General features: G+C 41.5%; 1 protein-coding gene across 1 annotated transcript in view; it reads left to right on the plus strand.

Annotated features, from left to right (window-relative positions):
* Positions 1–22,310, plus strand: part of RFXAP (regulatory factor X associated protein) — a 50,874-nt gene extending 28,564 nt beyond the window's left edge. Inside the window, exons 2-4 of the mRNA XM_051608530.1 lie at positions 16,643–17,222; positions 17,748–17,855; positions 20,594–22,310. Of these exons, the coding sequence (XP_051464490.1) occupies positions 16,643–17,222; positions 17,748–17,855; positions 20,594–20,704 (799 nt within the window). The 3' untranslated portion in view covers positions 20,705–22,310. The remainder of the gene's footprint in view (positions 1–16,642; positions 17,223–17,747; positions 17,856–20,593) is intronic.
* Positions 22,311–22,652: the final 342 nt, after the last annotated feature.

Below are 22,652 nucleotides of genomic sequence, written 5' to 3' on the forward strand. Positions count from 1 at the left end.
TGGAAAAAATGGAAGAAAAGAAAAGCTTTAACAGTATTTTCACTTATTCACATGTCATTCTACATTTAGACTCACTAAACTAACCTACCACAGCTCCACCAGGATCCTGCAGCACTCACAATTTCAGGCATCCATTTCTGAGGAAATTGGGAACATTTCCATATAAATACTGGAGAATCCCATGGAATCCCATGGAATTGTTTGAAGAAAAATCTAACTCATCTTACAATCAAGAAGGTAAGTTATTTTCAGATCAAAACTAGAGTTTGCTATTTCAGTTACAGCACTGTAGACTTTGCAAGAATGTGGTGGGAGAGAAAGAAAACTAATCCCACTGAATGAAATCAGCATTGGATGAGTTTTGGGTCATACAAGGGCTGAAAGGTCTCCCTTCCGTATTGTACTTCCTGACCTCTCAGTCCCTGAGAGAAGCATACTCTACTCAGCAGCAGTGGGAGAGAGATGGTCCCTCATTATTTCCATTATTCTAAATGAGTCTTTTATTACTGCACTTTGAGAGGGGTGACAGGGTTGATTTATTAGACTTTTTTTGCCTTCATGCATTTAACAATCAGATTTTCAGCTATATGTCTTTGGCTTTAGCTTATTTATCCTGTTTAACAGCTTTTAGCTTATTTAGATCATTTTAGCTTATGTCTTATGATGATTCTTGGCAACACCAGCTGATGATTCTGGGATTCTTGGGAGGTGGAGCCCAGCAAATGACAGTCTTTGTGCCACAAAAATTTCTGGGTAAGTACCAGACAGAACACAATCCGGTGGGTAAAATGTACCTCCCCACATGAGAACTGTAAGTGAGAATTTAACACATTTTCTTTTCAAGGAATTTTTCTTGATGGCTCATACCCTGCCCCTACCCTTCTTCTCTGCGAAGTACAGGTGTCTTTTCTAAAAATAACCACAAATACCCATAGCTAGAGCTGTAGAAACAGTTTTCCTCAAGCTAGAAGCTTTTAATCTTTAATTTTGGAACATATTAATTTATTTATATGTATATCAGTATGGATTCTTATCAGACAGTGGGACTTGAAAAGCATTAGTTTTCATACAAAACCTTTAATGGGAAAATGCAAGTCAAGAATTTTCTGAAGTAAAATTTTGTCCAATTTAATCCAATTTCTTTCTTCTGCAATGGCTTTGAAAGCTAGAAATGACAGGCTGCAGGGGACCAAGGATTGTGTTGATATATGTTATGTTTCCTAGTTCCTGCGAGCTATAAACTCCCCAGCCAAGCCTTTCTGTTAGGAAGCCTTTCTGTTGGCATACACATGGAAAGAGCAAGATGAAATGGTGCTTTGAGGAACCTGAGGTATAAAAAACTTCAGAAAGTGACTTTTGCTCAGATTGCTTTGATCCTCCATGGTGATGGCAGACAGAACTTGATTTGCCCCGCTGGCAACGCTGAAACACTTAGGAATGGTACAAACAGAAAATTTTGCCTGTTGCTTCTACTCTTCCCACACAATCTACAAAACTTATTCCTCAGCCTGATTGTACTGCTGTGATCTCAGCCTACTGCAGAGTCACTGCAGTGGCAACTTGTCTGTAAGAAAAGTCTCCTCTCTGTAAGATTATTCAGGTTGCAGCAGTGCTAGCACCGTTTCAGATATAGAAATGGTTGTATATGAAGCTATCAGGCCTTGCTTTGCTGGGCCTCTTTTAAAGCATGAAGTTGCAGCATTATCTGAAGTGCAGCTTTGCAAGAGCTATGCTGTGCTCCATCTAATTGATACAAGAGCAGATCCGAATTCCTAGACTCCTGCCCGATATGAAAAAATCTGAAAACCCTGTGGAAAGCCCCACCAGTTGCACAGAACTGCATTACTGATATAACAGCATTGAGCCTGTCTTTACAAACAAGAAGATACTGAATTGACAACATCCCAGCTCTGCCCCTCTCAGTGCTCTAAAGAGAAGGACACCACAGGTTGCAGTGCTGGCCATTGTCTTGCTGCAGTAAACTCCTGTGAGTGAATATAGGGGAAAACTCAAGAGGTAATAAAGAGGTGGAAAAGAAGACAAGTTTTCCCTTTGCCACAGTGAGAAAAACACAATCCTGCAAAAAGGAGGAATGATCCCTCCCCAGGATACAGGGAAAGGGAAAGAAGTATCTGCAGAACATCTCTCCACTATATTTGTTTCACCCAGTATATTTAAAAAATACAAAGTTCCGCAAACTATTCTAGCAAGCATGAATGAGCTCTATGGCTCTTGATATTAATAACCTGAGTACAATCAAAAGTAAGATTTCTGGTACCTACAGTTGAACTGAAAGTTGAACAGAGTTTACAATGAGAAGAGCGTATTAGATCATCCAAGCTGAATCTAGTATTTCACAGACCATTTCACAGATGCATCAGCCAGCTCCTCTTTTACTGTGGCATTTTGTGTTTGGCTAAACACATTTTCCAGCAATTTAGCTAGGCTTGAATCCAAGAAACAGAAAGCTGGAGAAGCCACCACTGTTTTATTAGCTTAATCCAGTGGTCAATCAGCTTCACTGTTAGAAATTTGTACCTAATGTCCCATTTGAATCTGTATCACTTTTGTTTCCAGCAACTGGCTTTTTTTTTTTTCTCCCCCCCCTCCCACCTTGTTTTCTTTATTTAATGGATGTCCCTTACTATTTTTTTCTCTTCAAAAAGGTACTTATAATGATGTCATCTCTCAGGTCTTATTTTTGAGTGAACTTACATTTCACTCTAAAGCCATCCTTGCACTTTTCTTAAATCTCTGTTGTGAAGGGTTTTTTGCAGGTATTCCATTTTCAATACATTTGTTTTAAAAAGGAAAAGCTAGAATTGTTTGTAGTGTTTTGGAATCAAGTTTCACCAGTTTTATGCAGGAAAATGAACTTGTCTCCCTGTGAGTATTGAAAGTGATGCTTTTACTCGAACATCACAGTGGGGCATCTAAATCATTTTTCAGAACCACATTATTGCAGTAAAAGTTCACCACTCTGTAAGCTTGACTTCAATTGCCTGTACTGAGGCACAAATGTTGTGGTAAACTATCTTTCTTGCAGGGTGCCAAGGACCCAGCCACAGTCTCACTGTAATTTACCATACCATGTACCATGTACCTTCATATGGCCTGCAAATTTCATTTGCTGTTTGTATTTACTTCCACATCATAAATCTGAATGTTGAAAGATTGAAAACATGTTGAAAAATACCAGCATTAGTACAACTCTATGTCAAACCACACTGCAAACATGCATATTCAGTTATGACTCTATGTGGACAATCCATCACCGGCATTTGTTTAAAAAAATCACTTCCCAGACTCTTTTCTTACTGTTCCTTTAGTGTTTGTGTGCAATACTGATCTTTATTAGAATGCACTGGTATACTGCCAGGTTTCTTACCAAAAAAAACCCACACAAATACCAAATAAAGTAAATTTTTGTACTTTTCTCAAACACATACTATCTTAAAAATACAATTAAAAAACCAAACAACCCAAAACCAAGCCAAAATCAGACTCACTTTAAGAGGCTTATTTCTTATTAAAAGGAATCTTCATTGGCACTTACTCTGTGCTTGATATGCAACTCTTTAATAGCTATAAGTCATGTCTAGTCTTCAGTACTGAAGATTTATATACCTGCGAATTACAACAGGATAACCAGTATATACTATGTGGAGTCATCATCCCTGTCCTTGGAACATTGCTGCAGCATTAAGAGTCTTCCTGTCTCTTGGAACAGCTGCGATGTTCCAAGGTTTTCTAAAACTAAATTTTAACAGACAAGAGGTCTACCTGGCCAGCTCCTCAGACTTCTGGGTACAAAATGTATAGGCCTGTAGACTTAACAAAATTTGGAATTTTTGGACGTTGAATATCCTCCTTAGTTGCTATTGAACTGGAAAATATTTTCCATTTCATCTTATGACAGAAAAAATTATGTTACATTTCCAATTAATTAACAGAGATATTTATGAAACTATATTTTTCCTTAATAATAACAACTTTATCATCTCTATTTAGTAGCAGGTCTATAAAGTATTTATTTTCTAATAATCTTCAGGGTTTTTTTTCCTATGTGATGCTAACATTCTTTAGCAATTCTTCTACATTTCATGATTGTATATTAATTTCTAGCCATAGCTTCTTACCTATCTTTCATTAAATATAATTTTTTTCATTCATAAATCCTGCCCTGGCTTCATTACTGTGCCGATACTGGCTTTAAGCCAAAGTCATCTTCTATATTCTGATAGATTGTAATTGTCTTTCTTAACCCTCTAATAAATTAATATTTAAAAAAAAAAAAAAAATGTTGTTTTTTTTCCCTACATAATTTTGCTTGTGATTTTTTTCTGTTGTAAACATTAACACATGCTGTGCCTGTTTATGTGTAGAACATATGTTTTGCAATTACTTCTTAGGGTAATCTTTTTTTTCTCCACAATATGTGACTGCAATTAATCTTGGCTAATGGTCCACCAGTTTTCCACTCTGTGATCAATTCTTATTTATTATAATCCAGCACTGAACAGTGCAGCATCTCTTGTGTAAGGAAATTACTGTCTCATATTTTTAGGAAGTTTAACAATGCTTTGGCATTGGTGATCTAAGCCCTCTCTCCACAATGTTCTACACTTTTAACACAACATGATGATGGATTTGTTACAGAATAAACTGTTAAAAGATCAAAAGTGTTGCTGATCTGCCTGACTAAAACATGCTTGAAAGACCATTAGTTTAAGTACAATTCACTCCCACTTCATTATGTGGGATTAAAGACACAGATAAGACGAACAAGGATAGATATGGGTTAAAGAGCAAATCTTGTGGATTACATTAACACACTGTGCTGGCTGTCTTGCTTGTCAGCAAGGTACCAAGAAATTAAGGATATTATATACAAGCTCATGTCTGATGCCAGTGGAAATAGGCCAAACACAGTTGCAATTGGTCATGTCATTGTGATCATCTGACACACTTACCCTTGTAACAAGAGATCCAGGTCATGAGCACACTAGGAGGACTAAACACGGCAAAATAAATTATTAGCCTTCAGGGATATCACTATGGCCAGTAGTGGTGACTGATTTTCATATTAATGGTTCTTCTTTTTTTTTTCTCTCACATGCAAGATAGATCTACCAGACACCACCTGAATAAGTAAAGGCATTGTGACTTCCTTGAGAGGGAGGCTTGAGTGTTAGAAAAGACTGTCAACAAATTAATGGCTTGTAGGCCCAAATTCTACTTTGAGTGGTATTTCCATGCTTGTGTTGAAATTGGCAGGGATTACTTTGTTCTTACTGATTTCAGGGTGGGTGCCAAGGCTTCAAATCAGAGCTGAATTTGGCAATTAGCAGTTCTTCATACTAGACATATATAGACATAGTTTCACTTTCTTGATACTGCTTTTAAAACAATGAAATGAATAGTGCCTATTTGAAATAGATGAGGGTAGATTCTAATATCTGGATTATCTGCATCCAAAAATCTTTTCTAATACAGGCAGTTTCAGAGGAGCACAATGATCTGAACTTCCAGCTTGCATTTATTATCTAAAGTACAGCCTTTGCATTTTTCATCACAACTAATGAGGACCAAAATCTGCATCTGTGTACTACTTACACTGCAGACTGCCAAAGAGCTTTATCCTTGGAAGGATATTGAAGCTACTGGCCCTCCTCATTTCAGGATAAAGAGGAGTGGAGGAACCTCTTGGTAGAGTAGCAGTGCCAAAGAGAAGCAAAGAGGGACAGATTTACAGTTTTCAGACTTCTAAACATGAGTTATAATTATTTTTTGAGAAAAAGCAGCCAAGGAAGAATTACCTGGTCCTTAGTAAACACATTACTCGAATAAAACTGTCTTCATGAAAAGCCTTGTGTGAAGAATCACCTTTCCCAGGCCCAAGAGCAATGCATCCCAACCAAGAGAAAGTCAGGTAAACACTCAAGAAGGCCAGCATGGATGAGCAAGCAGCTCCTAGAAAAGCTCAAACTTAGGAATCATAGGCTGCCAGGTTGTGCCAGCGGCGAGGGAAGCAAGCAGTCCAGAATCAATGTGATTGATAAAGCAAGCTTTGATTTATTGAATACACAGTGTTACTTTTATACCCTTTTCCAAAACTACTTGTAGTGAATTCATTGGATAGTAAATACTTGTAGTGAATTCATTGCATAGTAACTACTTGTAGTGATTTCATTGGATGGTAACTACTTGTAGTGATTTTACTGGATAGTAACATACACACTGAGTTCCAGGGTTCTTCCTTGTTTTGTATTATTCTACTTCTCTACCTTGTCCTTGAGTTAGTTTAAGCTAACAGAGAGATTGTTTATACTTGTGTTAGGCTAAAAAAGAAATTGCTTGTACAGCTGCTATTTGTGTTACACTCTCAAGGCCTCTCAAGGAGATAGCAAGGACCCATGGCCTTGCTGCTCAAGCCATTCTTCAACAAGGTTGGAAAGGACCTCAAGGATCATCTGGTCCAACCTTTTTAGGTAATACTGTAGTTTACATGAGATGGCTCAGCACCCTATCAAGCTGAGACTTAAAACTGTTCAATGTGGGGAAATCTACCACTTCCCTTGAGAGACAATTCCAATGTTTGATTGTCCTCGTGGTAAAAAATTCACCTCATGTCCAATCAGAATCTCCCCAAGAGCAACTTGTGCCCATAACCCCTTGTCTTTTCCATGTGACTCCTTGTTAGCCACCTGTTAAGTACTGGAACACTGTAATAAGGTCTCCCTGAAGCCTTCTTCTCTCAAGGCTGAACAAACCCAGTTTTCTCAGCCTCTCCTCATATGGCAGGTCCTCCAGCCGTCTGATCATCCTTGTGGCCCTTCTCTGGACTCTCTCCAGCCTGTCCACATCCTTTTTGTAGAACGGGGACCAAAACTGAATGCAATACTCCAGGTGTGGTTTGACAAGCACCAAGAAGAGCAGGATAATGAGTTTCTATCTCTGCTGGTGATGCCCTGGTTGATTCAGCCCAGCATCCTGTTGGCTTTCTATGCCACTGGAGCACACTGTTCACTCATGTTGAGCCTGTTACCAACCTGTTACCTGCTACTTGAACCAAGACCCCCAGGTCCCTTTCAACAGGGCTGCTCTCCAGTCCTGTGGATTCCAGTCTGAACGTGTTCCCAAGTGCAAAACATTACACTTGTCCCTGAAAGAAGCATACAGAGGGTGGAAGCTAGGGCAGGTACCCTAGGAGGATTACAGAGAGGTTGTCCGAGCAGCTAGGGATAAGGTAAAGAGAGCCAAATCCCAAATGGAATTAAATCTCACCAGGGATGTAAAGAGTAATGATAAAAGCTTATATAGGTATGTTGGGGATAAGAGGACAACCAAAGAAAATGTAGGGCCCCTCCTGAAGGAAACAGGAGACCTAGCTGCACAGGATATTAAGGAGGCTGAGGTTCTAAATTAATTCTGTGCATCAGTCTTTGCTGCCAGTTGCTCCAGCTTCATCGCAAAGGCCACAACAGGTAAAAGCAGGGACTGGGAGAACAAAGCACCCCCCACTGTAGGAGAAGAAGAGGTTCATGACCAACTAAAGAACCTGAAGTTGCACAAGTCTATGGGACCTGATGGGGTCTATTCACAGGTCCTGAGGGAGCTGGCAGATGTAGTTGCTAAGCCCCTCTCCATCATATCTGAGAGGTCATGGTGGTCTGGTGAGATTCCCACCAACTGGAAAAAAGGTCACATAGCCCCTATTTTTAAAAAGGGGAAAAAGGAAGACCCAGGGAACTACATACAGGCTGGTCAGTCTCACCTCTGTGCCCAGCAAGACCATGGAACAGATCCTCCTGGAAAGTTTGCTAAGGCACATGGAAAATAAAGATGTGATTGGTGACAGCCAACAGGGCTTCACTAAGGGCAAGTCAGGCCTGACCAATCTGGTGGCCTTCTACAACAAGGCTACAGAGATGGTGGATGGTGGCAGAGCAACTGATGTCATCTACGTGCAAGGCATTTGACACTGTCCCACATGACATCCTGGTCTCCAAACTGACAAGGCATGGATTTGACAGATGGATCACTTGGTGGATAAGAAATTGGCTGGATGGTCACACCCAGAGAGTTGTGGTCGATGGCTCCATGTCCAAATGGAGGCAAGTGGCGAGTGGTGTCCCTCAGGGGTCAGTATTGGGACCAGTGCTGTTCAACATCTTTGTTGGAGACATGGACAGTGAGACTGAGTGTATTCTCAGCAAATTTGCTGATGATAACCAAGCTGTGTGGTGTGGTTGACACCCAAGAGGGAGGGGATGCCATCCAGAGGGACCTTGACAGGCTGGAGAGGTGGGCCAGTGCCAACCTGATGAAGTTCAACAAGGCCAAATGCAGGGTCCTGCACATGGGTTGGCGCAACACCAGGCACAAATACAGGCAGGGGAGAGAATGGCTGGAGAGCAGCCCTGGGGAGAAGGACTTGGGGGTGGTAGTTGATGAGAAGCTGGACATGAGCCGCCAGTGTGTGATGGAGCCCAGAGATCAACCACATCCTGGGCTGCATCAAAAGAAGTGTGGCCAGCAGGGCCAGGGAGGTGATTCTGCCCCTCTACTCTGCTCTGGTGAGACCTCACCTGGAATACTGTGTACAGTTCTGGTGCCCTCAGCATGGGAAAGACATGGAGGTGTTGGAGAGGGTCCAGAGAAGGACCACGAAGGTGATCAAAGGGCTGGAGCACCTCTGCTATGAAGACAGGCTGAGAGAATTGGTGGCACTCTTCAGTTTGGAGAAAGAAAGGCTCTGGGGAGATCTTATAGTGGCCTTCCAGTACCTGAAGGGGCTACAGGAAAGCTGGGGAGGGACTTTTCACCAGAGAGGGTAGTGATAGGACAAGGGGTAATGGTTTTAAACTGAAACAGGGAAGATTTAGGTTAGACATCAGGAAGAAATTCTTCACCATGTGGACAGTAAGGCACTGGAATAGGTTGCCCAGGGAGGTTGTGGAAGCTCCCTCCCTGGAGGTTTTTAAGGCCAGGTTGGATGAGGCTTGTGCAGGCTGGCTTAGTGTGAGGTGTCCCTGCTCATAGCAGGGATCTGAGGATCTTTATCATCCCTTCCAACATTAACCATTCTATGTTTCTATGAATAATTTATAGCAAGAAAATAATACCATGGGAACCACTTTGTTTTGTAACGTTGTAGAACAGCTGCAATAGAAGGAACATTTAGAAGTACTGAGATTTTTTTTATACAAAATATTCTGCTGAAGACAGGATAAGTAATAATTATCCTTATGTTAATATATGGGCAGCTAAACAAAATTTCTCAATGGTTTGAGCATTTAAAATTGCTCTTTAAGCTCCCTACTCTGCTTTCAATAATTAAATGCCCAACTTTATATAGGATGGACAAAATTGCCTAGAAAACTGAGACTGGAGGGCAGAAAAGTCTACATTGCACATTTTTCCCTTCCAAACACAATCCAGTGGATGATCAGGAGAGTCCGACTTTGTGGCACACACCACTGTATTATGATTACTCACACAACAGTAAAGAAAAGGATCTTGAATGCTAACAATTCATTAAGACAAGATGTTGTCTATTTAGAATATGAAATAAACTTCACAATTGCATATACAATGTCCTTCAGAAGCACTTATCCTTACTTACTTCAACATCTAATATGTCAAGACCCCACAGCACTTTTCCCATATTTCCTTACAGTTATCCATTAATCCCTCTACTTGCAAACTCAACAACTCATTTTCTCCTCTAGGACAGTATTTATGGCCCTGGAGAACTGAGTAATTCTATTTTTCTGCAAGTCACTTACTCTGTACCATTCATAACATTCACTGTCTATCATCACCTCATAAAAAAACATTACACAACACTCCACCACTTTCCTGTGCTCAACAGAGTTACTGAAAATCTGCGGCAGTTGGGGTGGTACTGCTTGAAGGAGAACACTGTGCTCTGCTTCTTGAAGGAAGTGGTCTCTGAGTGCTGTGACCTGAACTAACACAGTAACTGCTTCAAAAAGCTCCATGACTATCTGCTTCTTGGGAAAATTCTGGATTTGAAGCTGATCACTTCCAATATACAAAGCAACATTATCTTCACTAATTTTCCTGTAGCAGAATACGCAACTAGTAGCATTATTCAGCATAGCCATTAAGTGACCATCTGCAATGACCAAATCAACTTATAGTTTTCTGTATGACAATAGCTGCATCTAAAATAATAACCAGGATCTGGACAGCATCTGAGTGTCTACTGAATAGTTCAAGCCATTGATCCCAACTGTTCAGCCCATGAATCACAACACTTATCCTTCTGGCTGGAATGGATAAGAATTATGCAGAAACAGATGTACCTCAGCCAAATGGGTTGGCAGGCTACAGGGACTTCTGGGTTCACAAAAAGCTTCTAAAAAAGCATGGATCTCTTTTGCCTAGAAATGGCTTCCAATGCTGAAGTACAACAAAGACTGTGCTATGCCTCTAGAAATACTTGCATTAGTGTAACGTATTCACTGCCAATGTTGCAAAAAAGACTGTAAATCAACATGAAGGCTTGAGGTGAGGATGCATGATGGGACAAATTAACTCAATATTTGAGAAAAATGTTTCATGTGAAGTAGCAACCCCAGGGCATCTAGTAACTAACCAAGGAGCTGGCCCTAGACCTCTGAAAGAGAAAGTGAAAGGCAATCAGGACTAAGAGGTATAAGCAAATGACTAAGCAGGGCTCTGATGGCCCACTAATGACTCCCTTTTGAGCTCTCTGGTGTTTTGGGCTGGTCTCAGGCTCTTGGATGTGGAACCAGTTTGATCCAGTTGAAAGTCTGGGCCCTGACTCCTGCAGTCTGAAAAAGGAAAGAAAAAAATAGCTTCTTAGGCACAGATTTGTTATATTCTGAGGATCAAGCCATGCTTCAGACCTGCAGAGTGCTAATTCTTTCCTCTCTATCTTGAAAAAAATGTGTCCCTATTGATCTCTGAGTCTGATACTACTGAAGTCCCAATGAACTCTCTTTGTGCCTGTATTTGGCAAGCATTTCAGAGAGAACAGGAATATTGAGCAGAATACAACAAAAGGGTTAAAAAGCCATTAATTCAACTGCTTTCTCCCTGACTTTCTGTAAAAGAGAGCAGTTGGCTAGCAAAGCATGTAAATGAGGAGCCTACAAATCTTATACACCAACACTTCTTAACCTGTATTTTAATAAACCGAGGCATTTTGACTTCCCTGCGTCAGGAACATTCTATGTCTCTGTCCTTCCCTTTTTCCAATAATGGGTGCTCCCTCCACTGCTGCTGTACAAAAAAAGACAAAGGGATTATGATTCTCTTACTTTTTAAAGAATCAAAACAAAATTCCCCAACTTCATATTGAAAAACAAACCAGAAAAAATTCTAGGATTGTGTAGAACAATTGGCAAAGTTGCTGTTTCACAGCTTCAGCAAAATTATAGGAAAGCATGCAAAAACAGCTCCAGTTCAAGCAAGAAACTCCTGTTAATGAGTCAGCGCCATCCTCATCCACGAAGGGGACTCTCCAGTGTGAAACACACCTGTCAGGAAAACTAGACCCTTTTGATAATACTTATATATGAGAAATTTGTGGCATTAAGCCAGAAGTAGAAAATATAAATATTGCTGTTCAGATAACTATGCCAGAATTAAAACTTCCCAGTTTTGCTTGAAACAACATGCAAAACTGCATATGAGAACTACACCAGAAATATTTCACTGCTTGATTAAAGTGAGACTACCTGGAACACAGCCTGTGTGTAACTGTACGGCGGGAGTGACCCCAAGGACTGACTCCCTTAGATCATGAAACAGTGTCAGCATTGAGGCAACAAATGTGAGCAACATTACCAATTGTCATAAGAAAGGAAGGAAACTATGCTGACATTCAGATACAGGTACCTGTTGTTTGTATTTGGCAGTTGCAGATGTTAGCAAGGGCAGAGCAGCTCATCTGACTTACTTCCCTGCTAACAGAAGATTGCTTCTCTTACCTAGAGCTTTGCTTCCATCTAGTTTTAACTTTCTTAATAAGCAAGACTCTCCCTATTTCTACTGGAAGAGAATACTACATAATCTAAAACTTAGCTCATTAAATTTTCTGGTTTTTTAAGTTTTGTAAATTTGCCCCATTATTTATGTTTGCTGCTTCACTAAGCAGAGTGATTCAGCATACTTCTGCTCCGGTAAGCAACCTTCTTCTCTGGTATTTATTTTTTCCTGGCTATAAGGACAGAGATTGTCCAGCATGTTATTTTAAAGTAGGCCTGAATCAAGTGACACAGATTGAGAAGCAATCAATCTGTAAAGCAGGAATAACTAGAATTAGCAGATACTGAGCTCTGCCAAGACGATAACTGTTCCCTACCACAAGGGCGTAGATCTTAACTTACACAAAACAGGAGACATTCAAGGATGCTGCAGGCTCTGCATGGGGGGAGAACATCCAGAATGACACTGATACTGCTCAGTGCTAAAAGGAATAACTGCCCATCCATTCCCTAAATGGAAATTATGCAGACTAATAAAATAGGTAAGATCCAGATAAGGTCTACTTCAGCAACTGAAAAGGGCATCAAAGAAACACTGATCTGAGGTTTAGAAGTGTAAATCTGTTGAGACTAGGGGCTAGTAAGTGTCCGAAGTGAGGTTCAAGGCATTTTCTAACCTCTGTCCTGCACACTTTTATTCAGCTCTATTTTTCAGTTGTTTTTATTATATTGCAGATGCTCTTTTTATTTATAAGCTGTTTAATTTATGTCTTGTTAAGTGTAAACAAATGGAAAAGGAGAGTTACTCTCAGCAGACCTATTTATCTGTTCTCATGGGGAAAAGTTAACCATTTAAAATGAGAAGGAAACCCATTTCTGATAGCTGTTTTGTGTCATACAGATACTAAAACTAGAATACATATCCATAATACAAACTAAACTTCTGTTTATTTAATTTTTTTTATTCCCAGGATTTGCAAAAATAAATTCAGCTGTAATTCATAAAGTCTGGTAAGTGTCTGACTTCCTGGTATTGCTGGGAAACAGAAATAATTAAACAGTGCAAAAAAGGGATGTTTATATATTTTATAATTTTATCAAACTGACATCAAACTTTTGCACATTTACTCAAAGCCAAGTTTAAAAAAACTGACTACAGTAGCTTAAAGTAATTTGCTTTGTTATTCAGGCTAAGAATTCAGCACTCATTGTCACCTGGAAATTCCTGTCACTGAGCATTCCAATCACTATGCACTTTGCCTTCCTTTGAGGGGAGATCCCTTCGGAGGCTGCTGAGCTTTTGAACCTTTCCATGACTGTATCACTGTGCAATTTGAAATGAACCCCAAGAGCAGGGTTCATTCCTCCTCAAGAGGAGGAATAAATGGGGAGACTGCTGAGCAGTAAGAGGTACAATAAAGTAGAAAAATGTCTCTTGACTACATACTTGCATTTTTATTCCCTCATCTAATGATGTGTTTATGAAGAGATGTGCTTTAAAAATGACTAGTTCTCAGATTCCTCCAGCAGTCTTATCTTTCAAGTAACTTTCATAGCTGTTTGGAAGACCCAAATGCTCTCCTTGACTATATTTTCATTTTATAACAGAACAATATCATTACAAGATAATTTGCATTTTGATTATGTTTTCTTTGTAGGGATATCACAACACAAGAATTATGAATTTTGTAGTCTCACTTCTTCCATAAGTTCTTAGTATGGCCTGTGCTCTTAAAATACACAATAAAGACAAAAGCACTTCTGTGTAAAATATAGATACAGGAATAGAGAGAGAGAAAAAGAGAGTGAGTGAGCGAGCAAACAGAATTCACACCTCATAGGAAAATGCTGAAATAACTTTCACAATTTGAAAATATTACTGCAGCTACATTCATTAATACTGTCTTGGTCTGTAAGGACAAACAGCCTCTCCAATGATCATTACCTTCCTGAATCTTATCAGGTATCTGATTTTTTAATGCATGTTGTCTCCTGAGACAATTAAGAACTTCAAACTAAGGACTGGCACAGAGATCTAGAACATTAAAAGGAACTATTTCACAAACACAAATGAAAGAGATAGCAGAAAATTACAGAATCTATATATAAACAACAAACTGTCAACCTAAGGACAAATTAACTCACTAGATTACAACAATCACATTTGGCATCTCCTCTTAATTGCACCTGGAAAGGCAATGATACAGCTGCTCCTGGCTGGATGGCAATGATGTACAGACTAGTGATAAAATTTTCCAAATTCATCCTTCCTCCCCTAAGAGCTGGATAGGTAGCAGTGCAGCCCAAGGAAACTAATGCTTTTCTTTTCCATCATGTTTCTCTTTTCTGAGCAACCCAGGCAAAAAAAAAAAAGAGCATCAGTGGCAGCTTTTTAAGATGGGCTTAATTTGTTAGCCATCTCTAATTTAATTCTGTTTATGTTACTGAGTCCTCAAGCAAGGTGATGATAAGGTTCTGGGATAAACAGAATTGGATAATAGTTCACATTGCAGTCCAGTAATAGTCTCATTAAATAACAAATCGATTTCCTAATTAATTAACCCCCTCAATATCTTTGTAAGGTCTTGGTAGTTTTCTGGGGTTTTTTTTGTTGTTCTTTTTTCCTCAGATGACTAAAGCAAGAACTAAAGAGCTGAAGTACATGCTTCTAGGCACACTTTCAATGAGATCCTTGTGTGTTACCTGGGTGTCTGAGATAGAATCCAACCAATTTAAAAACAAAGGGACTTTTCAGCAGAGAATTTGCTTGGAAACCTTCGCTTCGAGGCATTTAGTCTCGAACTGCTTCAATATTTTGGTCTGATCGGCCTGTGACAAACCCAGCTGTGTCAGTTGGGCTTTGCAGAAGTGTTGGGGAAGGGCACAAGCAATTCTTCTACCTCAGATTTAAAGGATACCAGCTTCCCAATTCTTAATTGCTTTTTAATTGCAAAGGAAGATGGCAGGAGAAAAATGCTATTGGTTTTGATTCATTATTACTTTTGGTTTGTTGTTTTTTTTAATTACTATCAGAGGTGCTTAGAACTTTCAGTAGGCAAGATGCCTACTTCCAAGATGCATTTAAAGCAAAATAAATAAACTACAATTATTTCAATGGAACTCTAATGTGAAAAAAATCCAAACATTTACTGACAACCTCTGCCTCAAGAAGCTCACATCTAAAGAGGTAAGAGGCAAAAGGACAACAAGGCTTGTTGTAGTTTATGTGTAGCTGAAAACAAAGAACCACCCACACACACATTGGGGAGGAGAAAATCCAACTAGAAACTCATGCACTGAGACAAGGACAAGGAGGGTTCACTCACTATATGGTCACAGGTAAAACAAGCTCAACTTGGGAAAAAAAACAACCTGATTTATCACTAATCAGATACAAACAGGACAAAGAGAAAACAAAAAAAACAGAGCTTAAATACCTCACCCTACCCCTCCTTTGTTCCAGAGCCCAAATTCTTTGTTTCCAGCTTCGATACCTCTTCCCCAAAGTGGCACAGGAGGATAGGGAATGGAGTTTAGAGTCAGTGTGTCACGTTTTCTGCCTCTCCTTCCTCCTCAGGGAGAGGGATTCCTCACAGTCTTCCCCTTCCTCGCTGTGGGGTCCCTCCCATGGGAGAGAGTGTTTCATGTACCTCTCTGACATGACTCTCTCCCAGGAGGCGCAGTCCCTCAGGAACAAATTGCTCCAGTGTGGGCTTCCCCCAGAGTCACAGCCTGCTTCAGGAACAGTCACCTCCCCTGGCACGAGGTCCTCCATGGATGCAGGTCCACATCTGCTCCACTGTGGCCCATGGCCTGCAGCTGCATATCTGATCCACTGTGCTCCTCCGTGGGCTGCAGGGGAACCTCTGCCCGGGCACCTCCTCTTTGTTCTTCCTCACCAACCTTGGTATCTCTGCTCTGGCACTGCTCTTACCTTCTCCTCTCCTTTGCCCTGAGGTCTTATAGCAGTTCATTTCCCCTTCTTGAGTGTGTTCATCGCAGGGGCGCACCATTGCTGCTGATGGGCTCCGCCTAGGCCAGGGCTAGGGCCGGAGTTTTGGAGCCACGGGAGCTTCCAGCAGCTTCTCACAGGAGCCAGCCCGCGACCAAAACCACACCAACCCAACGCTGCACGGAATTTCTGCGTGTTGCGTTACAGGTCCAAGGCTGAGTCCTAAAGAGAGGGTCTTGTACGTCCTCCCAGCATAGCTGTAGCAGACACGAAAAGGCACTGGGGCAGGTGTGGGGAGAGCAAGCCAAAAAAAAAAGTCTAAAATTCCAAATTAAATACTAGAACTGGGAGTGATCTTGCCCACGTCAAGGCTGACTGGTGGGTGAAAGGTGCTGAGGACTGAGTTACTCAGTTGACTGCACCTCGTCAGGTTCTGTACCATGTTATCTTGGGAAAGAGGGAAAACTGTCCTATGGCGTGGCCACGGGTGAAACCGAATGGCTACGACTGTGAGCAGGACGCTCGATTGCTTTACTAACAGGAAAAGGGAACCACGGCCACTGCAGGGAACACACGGAGGCAGCACCGCTTCCTTCCCACGGCACGAGCGCCTGCACGCACGACGCAAGGCGCGCGCCGCCGGGGCGGGAGGCGCCACGCTCCTCCCCCCCCCCCCCGCCCGGGCGCCTCCGTGACCCGCGCGCAGGCGCGCGGCGAGGGCTGCGCTCTCGCGCCTGCGCGCGGGGGGCGGGGCGCGCGCGGCCCTGGCGGCGGGCTCGGTGACCGGCGCGGTGCGGGGCAGCCCCGCCGCTCCCCCCGCCCCCGCCCCCGCCTCCTCCCCGCCGCCGCGGCTGGCGCTGCTGGTGATGCAGCCGGGCGGCAGCGAGGAGGCGGCGGCGGCCGGGGCAGCGGCCGGGGCCGGGGGCGGCGGCCTCATGTTATTCTGCGAGCTGGGGGGCCCCGGCGACGGCGAGGCCGAGGCGGGGGAGGAGGCCGAGGGGGCGGGCGGCGAGAGCACGGCCAGCCCGGAGGAGCTGGAGGAGGAGGAGGGGGCGGCGGCCGCGGCGGCGGCTTCGAGCGGCGAGGCGGCGTCGGACGGCGCCCGCAGGAGCTGCAACTACCAGGGCTGCAGCGAGACCACCACGCAGGTGGTGAAGCAGCGCAAGCCCTGGATGTGCAAGCGGCACCGCAACAAGATCTACAAGGACAAGTACAAGCGCAAGAAGAGCGACCAGGCCCAGGGGGGCGGCGGGGCGGCCGCCGCGGGGGGCGGCGCGCGGGCCGAGGTGGGTGCGGGGGGGGCGCGGGTGCTGGGCGGGACGGGCCTGCCCTGCCCCTGGGAAAGCGGCTGTTGCCAGACGAAGCGGGACCTTTCTGCCCAGGGGGAAGGGAGGAAAGCTCCGGGGCCATCAGCGAAGGAGCAGACCTAGAGTTCGCTCTTCCTCTGGTGCGAGAGCAAACCTCGTGTCTTTTTTCTCTTCCGATACAAGCTGTAGCGCTCGCTACATCTGAGGCAATCAAATAAATTCAAGCCGTTAACTAGCCATAGTAACCTGATTAGTTTTGCAGTTTAGAAGACAAACTCAGCAGCGTTGTTTCACTAGGACTGATAAAATAGTGAAAAATAATACGGAAAGAAGAGTCCAATTTTGAATAATTTGTTTCCATTCTTGTGCTGTTGTTTTCTTCTGCAGATTAGTGAGGCAAGCATTCTTTACGTTTGGGACTTTCTGTGATGGAAAGTAAATGTGTCGTTATATTGAGGTTTATAGTCTCACTTTTCTGTTTTTTGAATTTCCTTTCATATGCAGGACAGTGTTGAAGGTTCCATTTCTGTTGCAAAACAGAGAACAGGATCCGTTGCAGATCGCCCAGCAAGACCTAGTCTTTTAGAACAAGTACTGAATAAAAAGAGGCTGGTAAGTTTTGTTTTCTTACAGGTTTTGAACTCACATAAGGGTAAATAGGACTTACAGTGTAACTCTTTAGGGCACACAGGGATTCTGGTATAACTGAGATGTTTTTAACTTGTTAAACCAACCTTTCTGTAAAGCTTCAGATAGAACAGTGCATGGATATTTGGTCTGATGTAAGCTTTACTTATTGTAGTGTGTTTTAAAAGTTGTAGACCTATCAGTCACAGTTAAATTTGCAAATATGCTTGTTGTTAAAGCAAACCATAAGCAAACAGTATGATCTGTAATATTTGTAGACTGCGTGAATGGCATTGTTTTAAGTTTTGAAATGCTTCTGTTACTCTTTTAAGTATATTTAAAGAATTAAGCCCAAGGAAGGGAAATAATTCAGCACTTACTGTTCCTTTGGCTTCTTCATTACGACTTGCTATGTTTCTGGTTTTTACTGTCTCTTTTCTCTTAAAACTAATAGGTCGGTTTGCCTGTTCTCTCTGTTAGCTAGGCAAAGCAACTCCATGGTTTAGCTTCAAGTGCTGTCTTCCTTGTTCAGAAATCTGAAGTCTTCAGAGAAACATCAGTCATATATTCTTGAAATCTTTCTCAGCAGTAGCACCTATTTAATTATTTCTAAAACTTGGAGGGTTATTTGTAGCTCTTCAGTTTTTACAAGAAAAAAGCATTATCTGTTGTTTTTCATGCCCTGTTTACTGACTTGCTGTCCCTTTTCCTGGCCGTTTCTAGTCATGTGGCTTTAATTACATTGGAAAGGGATCATATTTATGGAACTTTTTTTTTTTTTGTAGAAGTACAGCAACTAGAAGCTCTTAAATAGTGAGAGCTTTTGCACAGTTACATCAAGGCTCCTCAAAAATTGAGGGTTTCATTGCAGTATTCTGGGGAAATGAGATTCAGATTCACCTTGTTCTGGTTTCTGCTTCTCTGACTCAGTTTCTATAATTCAGCATTATTTCTTCTAGCATTTCTTTGTTTTGTGTGTATCTACACAAGGGAAGGCATGAGGGATATGTAGTGACCCAGAAAGATCTCACAGCCTGTTGTATCCAAGGCTGGTTTCCATACCTTACATTCTTGCACGTGGTAGTTGCTGCATGTCACTGGTAGCTGCCTGCAGATCGCTCACTTAGAAGGAGCAAGTCCTTTTTGCTTGTGCATAAAGTTGCTGCATGTGGTTAATCTCTGGGAGGAGTGGCTTTTGTGGCGGGGCATGTGTGGCTGGATGTGCAGCTTGCACTGGGATAAAGGTGTAGAGAGAGCTGAGGCAAGGGGCTGAATAGCAGCAAGTTGTGGATGGAGAGCCTATAGCTCCTTGTGATAAACCTGCAGCAGAGAAGGAGCTACTTGCTGCAGAGCTACCCTGTGCAGTGAAGTAACTTGATAAGGTAAAGCTGAAGTAGGGTAACGAAAAGGTGGCTGCGCATCTGTTCGCTGAGTCTGCTTGTTATATTAGTAACTACTTTCCATGGCCACTTCACTTACCTTGCCTGTTCATCACTGCTGTAGGTGTGAGTTATGTGCCAGAATGGTTGTTTTCAACTGTAACCTGTGCATAATTGTCCCTTTTAGCATAAAGTTCTAGACCCTGTGCTGGAAGTCCCTGGTCCTTTTTGAATGTAAATCTGCTACAGAGTTGTAGCAACTCTTTGGTTACATTAGTGAAGTGACCATGCATAGTAAGGAAAACAGCAAGCAATCTAGGCAATTAGTTGTGAGGAAAAATAACCTTTTTTCCTGTGTTACATTTTGGAAAGATCCATTGGCAACCTGACTTCCCTTTTGACAAACACTTGTGCTGTCACTATAAAGGAATGTGAGTGAACAACCAGAGCTGGACCACAGGCTGCAACTTTTCAGGCCAGGAGCCAGATGGATTTTTTAATTTGCTTCTTGTAGCTGGACTGCTGTTTAAAATGCTGGGAAATTATTAAACACTCAGTGAATATATAATCATAGAGTGTCTGAAGTTGGAAGGGACCCATAAGAATCATTGAGGCCCGTTGCCTGCTCCTCTCAGGATGACCTAATAGAAAACCAAATGACTAAAAGCATTGTCTGGGTGCTTGAGCTCTTACAGGCAGAGGAGTTTTGCTGTAGGATTATAGTATTTTATTTATTTATTTTAGTACTTTTGAGCTATCTGCAGTGGGAAATGCAGACATTGGCTCAAAACTGACGCACAGTTGAATGATGTTTGTTTGCAATATGTGAATACATTCCTCCTGTTTGCTGACTTACTGTGATACTGAATGTTCTTTACATACTGGATATGCTTTCAGATTGTATTAATGCAACTGCTTGTTAACTGCTGATGTCCTGAAGCGGTTTCTAGACTGTTTTTTAATTCTTCAGCATTCAATTCAGCCCTCTTTTATATGGGCTTACTGCTTTTTACTGAGATGCAGTAAATTTTCTTCACAGTAGCTTTTATGGGACTGTGTTTTTCAGTTTTGATGAAAACAGTGTTGATAACACAGTGACTATTTTTAGCTATTGCTGAGCAAGAGCTTTTTCCCACCGTGGGGGAAATGAGCAAGAGAGTGTGTGATGTTTAGTTGCCCGCTGAAGTTAAACCACAACAGTGGGTAATGCACAAATTGATTTAATGCAAAAGTATTATAAATATATTCACTGTGATGGCTGTTTAATATATGTGAGTGGGTTGGACTGGATGATCTTACAGGTCTCTTCCAACTTGAACGATTTTATGATTCTCTTTCTTGCAGTCACTACTCAGAAGTCCAGAAGTAGTGCAGTTTCTACAGAAACAGCAGCAGCTGTTAAGTCAGCAGGCTTTGGAGCAAAGGCAGCAACAGTTTCAAGGAACAACTGGTTAATCGGAAGAGATTGATGACCTGTTGATGAGTCTGGTGCTGAAGGAGGAATAGGATGGGTATTTCATATAAATACAAAGAATCTCAATGTTTAAAGGAAAATGAAAGTTGCTGCTGTTACGTGTTTCTCTTGTTTGCACTTGAGAGGTTTTGAGCTGCTTGGGTGTCTGCAAACTTGTAAGCAAATCTGGAGGGGTCTATTTTTTATTCTTTTTTAAATTTCATCTTGATGTTTAATTTTTTAATAGGAATTTGTTTATATTAGTAATGTTTAGCCCCTTTCCTACCAAAGTCTTCCACTAAATTAACTTTTTTTTTTAATATATATAAGGACTTACTGTTAAACAAGTCACTCTTTGATGGCAATCATTGAAGAAAGTCGGTTACTTTCTATGGAAGTTGTGAAATAAAAGTCCTGAATTTGAGCCAGTCCAGTGGCACAACCTAACAGCAATTGCTCAGGGATATGAGAAACTTATGTCCAGTAGAATCTTGCACTAAAGGCAAAGGGATGCCATCAAGATGTTGATCCAGTGGCCTGGAAGGGCGCAAATCATGTGATCCTCCTGCTATATATTCATTTTCTGCAAGTTGAGTAGGTTTGCAATGCTTCATTGTCTGTGCAAAGCATGTAAAATAATTGGTATTTTAAAAGCTCCAAAAGAGATAAATGGCAAAAATACTTTAGAGAAGAATTAGGTGGAATGTATGCAACTGAGAGTTGGACCTTGTTTTGTGGCGTTATTTGTAAGGACCAATCTCTTCTTCATGAAATACAACTTGATTACAGATGAGACTATCACTTATTTTTAAGTGACTAAATCGAATTTTAAAGCTTTTTACTCATAATAGCAAACACATACAAAAACAAAAATGTAATTATGCATTTTTTTTCCTTTATGTAGTCTTTGTATTCTAAAAAAGTGTAGTTAGAATTCTTCTGTAAAGACAACTGAGAGCTAATCGGCTGTAGTGCTGGTCTTCTCAGGTTTTTAGCCAATTCAGATGAACTTGCAATTGACTGGGTTTAGAATCCAAACACTGTGTTATTTTAGTGCTGGTTCCCATGTTTTGTTTCTAGAACACAAGTTTGTATTAAACCACCTTTCAGAACAGAGGTTACCTGAATGGTGTAGATGCCTATTGAAGTACTACTTTGATATTGCAGCAGTTTAATCCACTGTGTAATGTCTCTTCAGGAATATTTGTTAGTCTTAGATTTTGTATAAACTGTGCTTTGTGTATGTATAGAACTTGTTCAGTAGGTTTTATTGTACTTAGCATTGTGCAAGTTGTTTTTATCTTATAAAAAGGAATTGAAAAACTTTGTATTAACAGTTCTGGACCAATAAGTGTTGGAGTAAAATTTTTTGCTTTTCCTTAAAAAACAAAACCAAAGCCTGTTCTTTTTTGTTGTCAAATTTCTGTGTTTTTTTTTTTTTCTACTAGAATGGCTAGCTCTGACTAGGTGGCATTAAAACTTCTGTGTTCAATGCTCTTGTTATATTTTAGCTTTAAGTAAAATGAGATTACTCTTTTCATTGTGTCAGAATATATGTGAAAATGTCATGGGCTGAAATTGTAGAATAAAGTATTTGCTTTTGTTGGAGATGGTCAGCTTATGAAAGCATTTGGGTGAACAGATGTGATTAAACATTTAAAAAAAACTGAACAAACAACAAACCAACCCACACGCTAGAAAGGGGGCACAAGGGGTGTTTAAGACAGTGCTGCGTGAGTTGGTTGTCTCAAAACACATGAAACTTGCTGAGTTGAGCAGAGATGCTCAGCACAGTGCAGCTCAGCTGCCCTGTAGGTCGGTGGTGTGACAGGTGGGTGCTGGTAACGGGGTGGCCTGTTTGGGCAGTTTCAGGTGGGATTCTCAAGCCATGTGTGAATGAACCCAGGAGTGTCTGGGATAGCTTCTGAGTGGCTTCAAGACCATTATGTC

This window comes from Apus apus, chromosome 1, assembly GCF_020740795.1.
Source record: "Apus apus isolate bApuApu2 chromosome 1, bApuApu2.pri.cur, whole genome shotgun sequence".
Lineage (NCBI taxonomy): Eukaryota > Metazoa > Chordata > Aves > Apodiformes > Apodidae > Apus > Apus apus.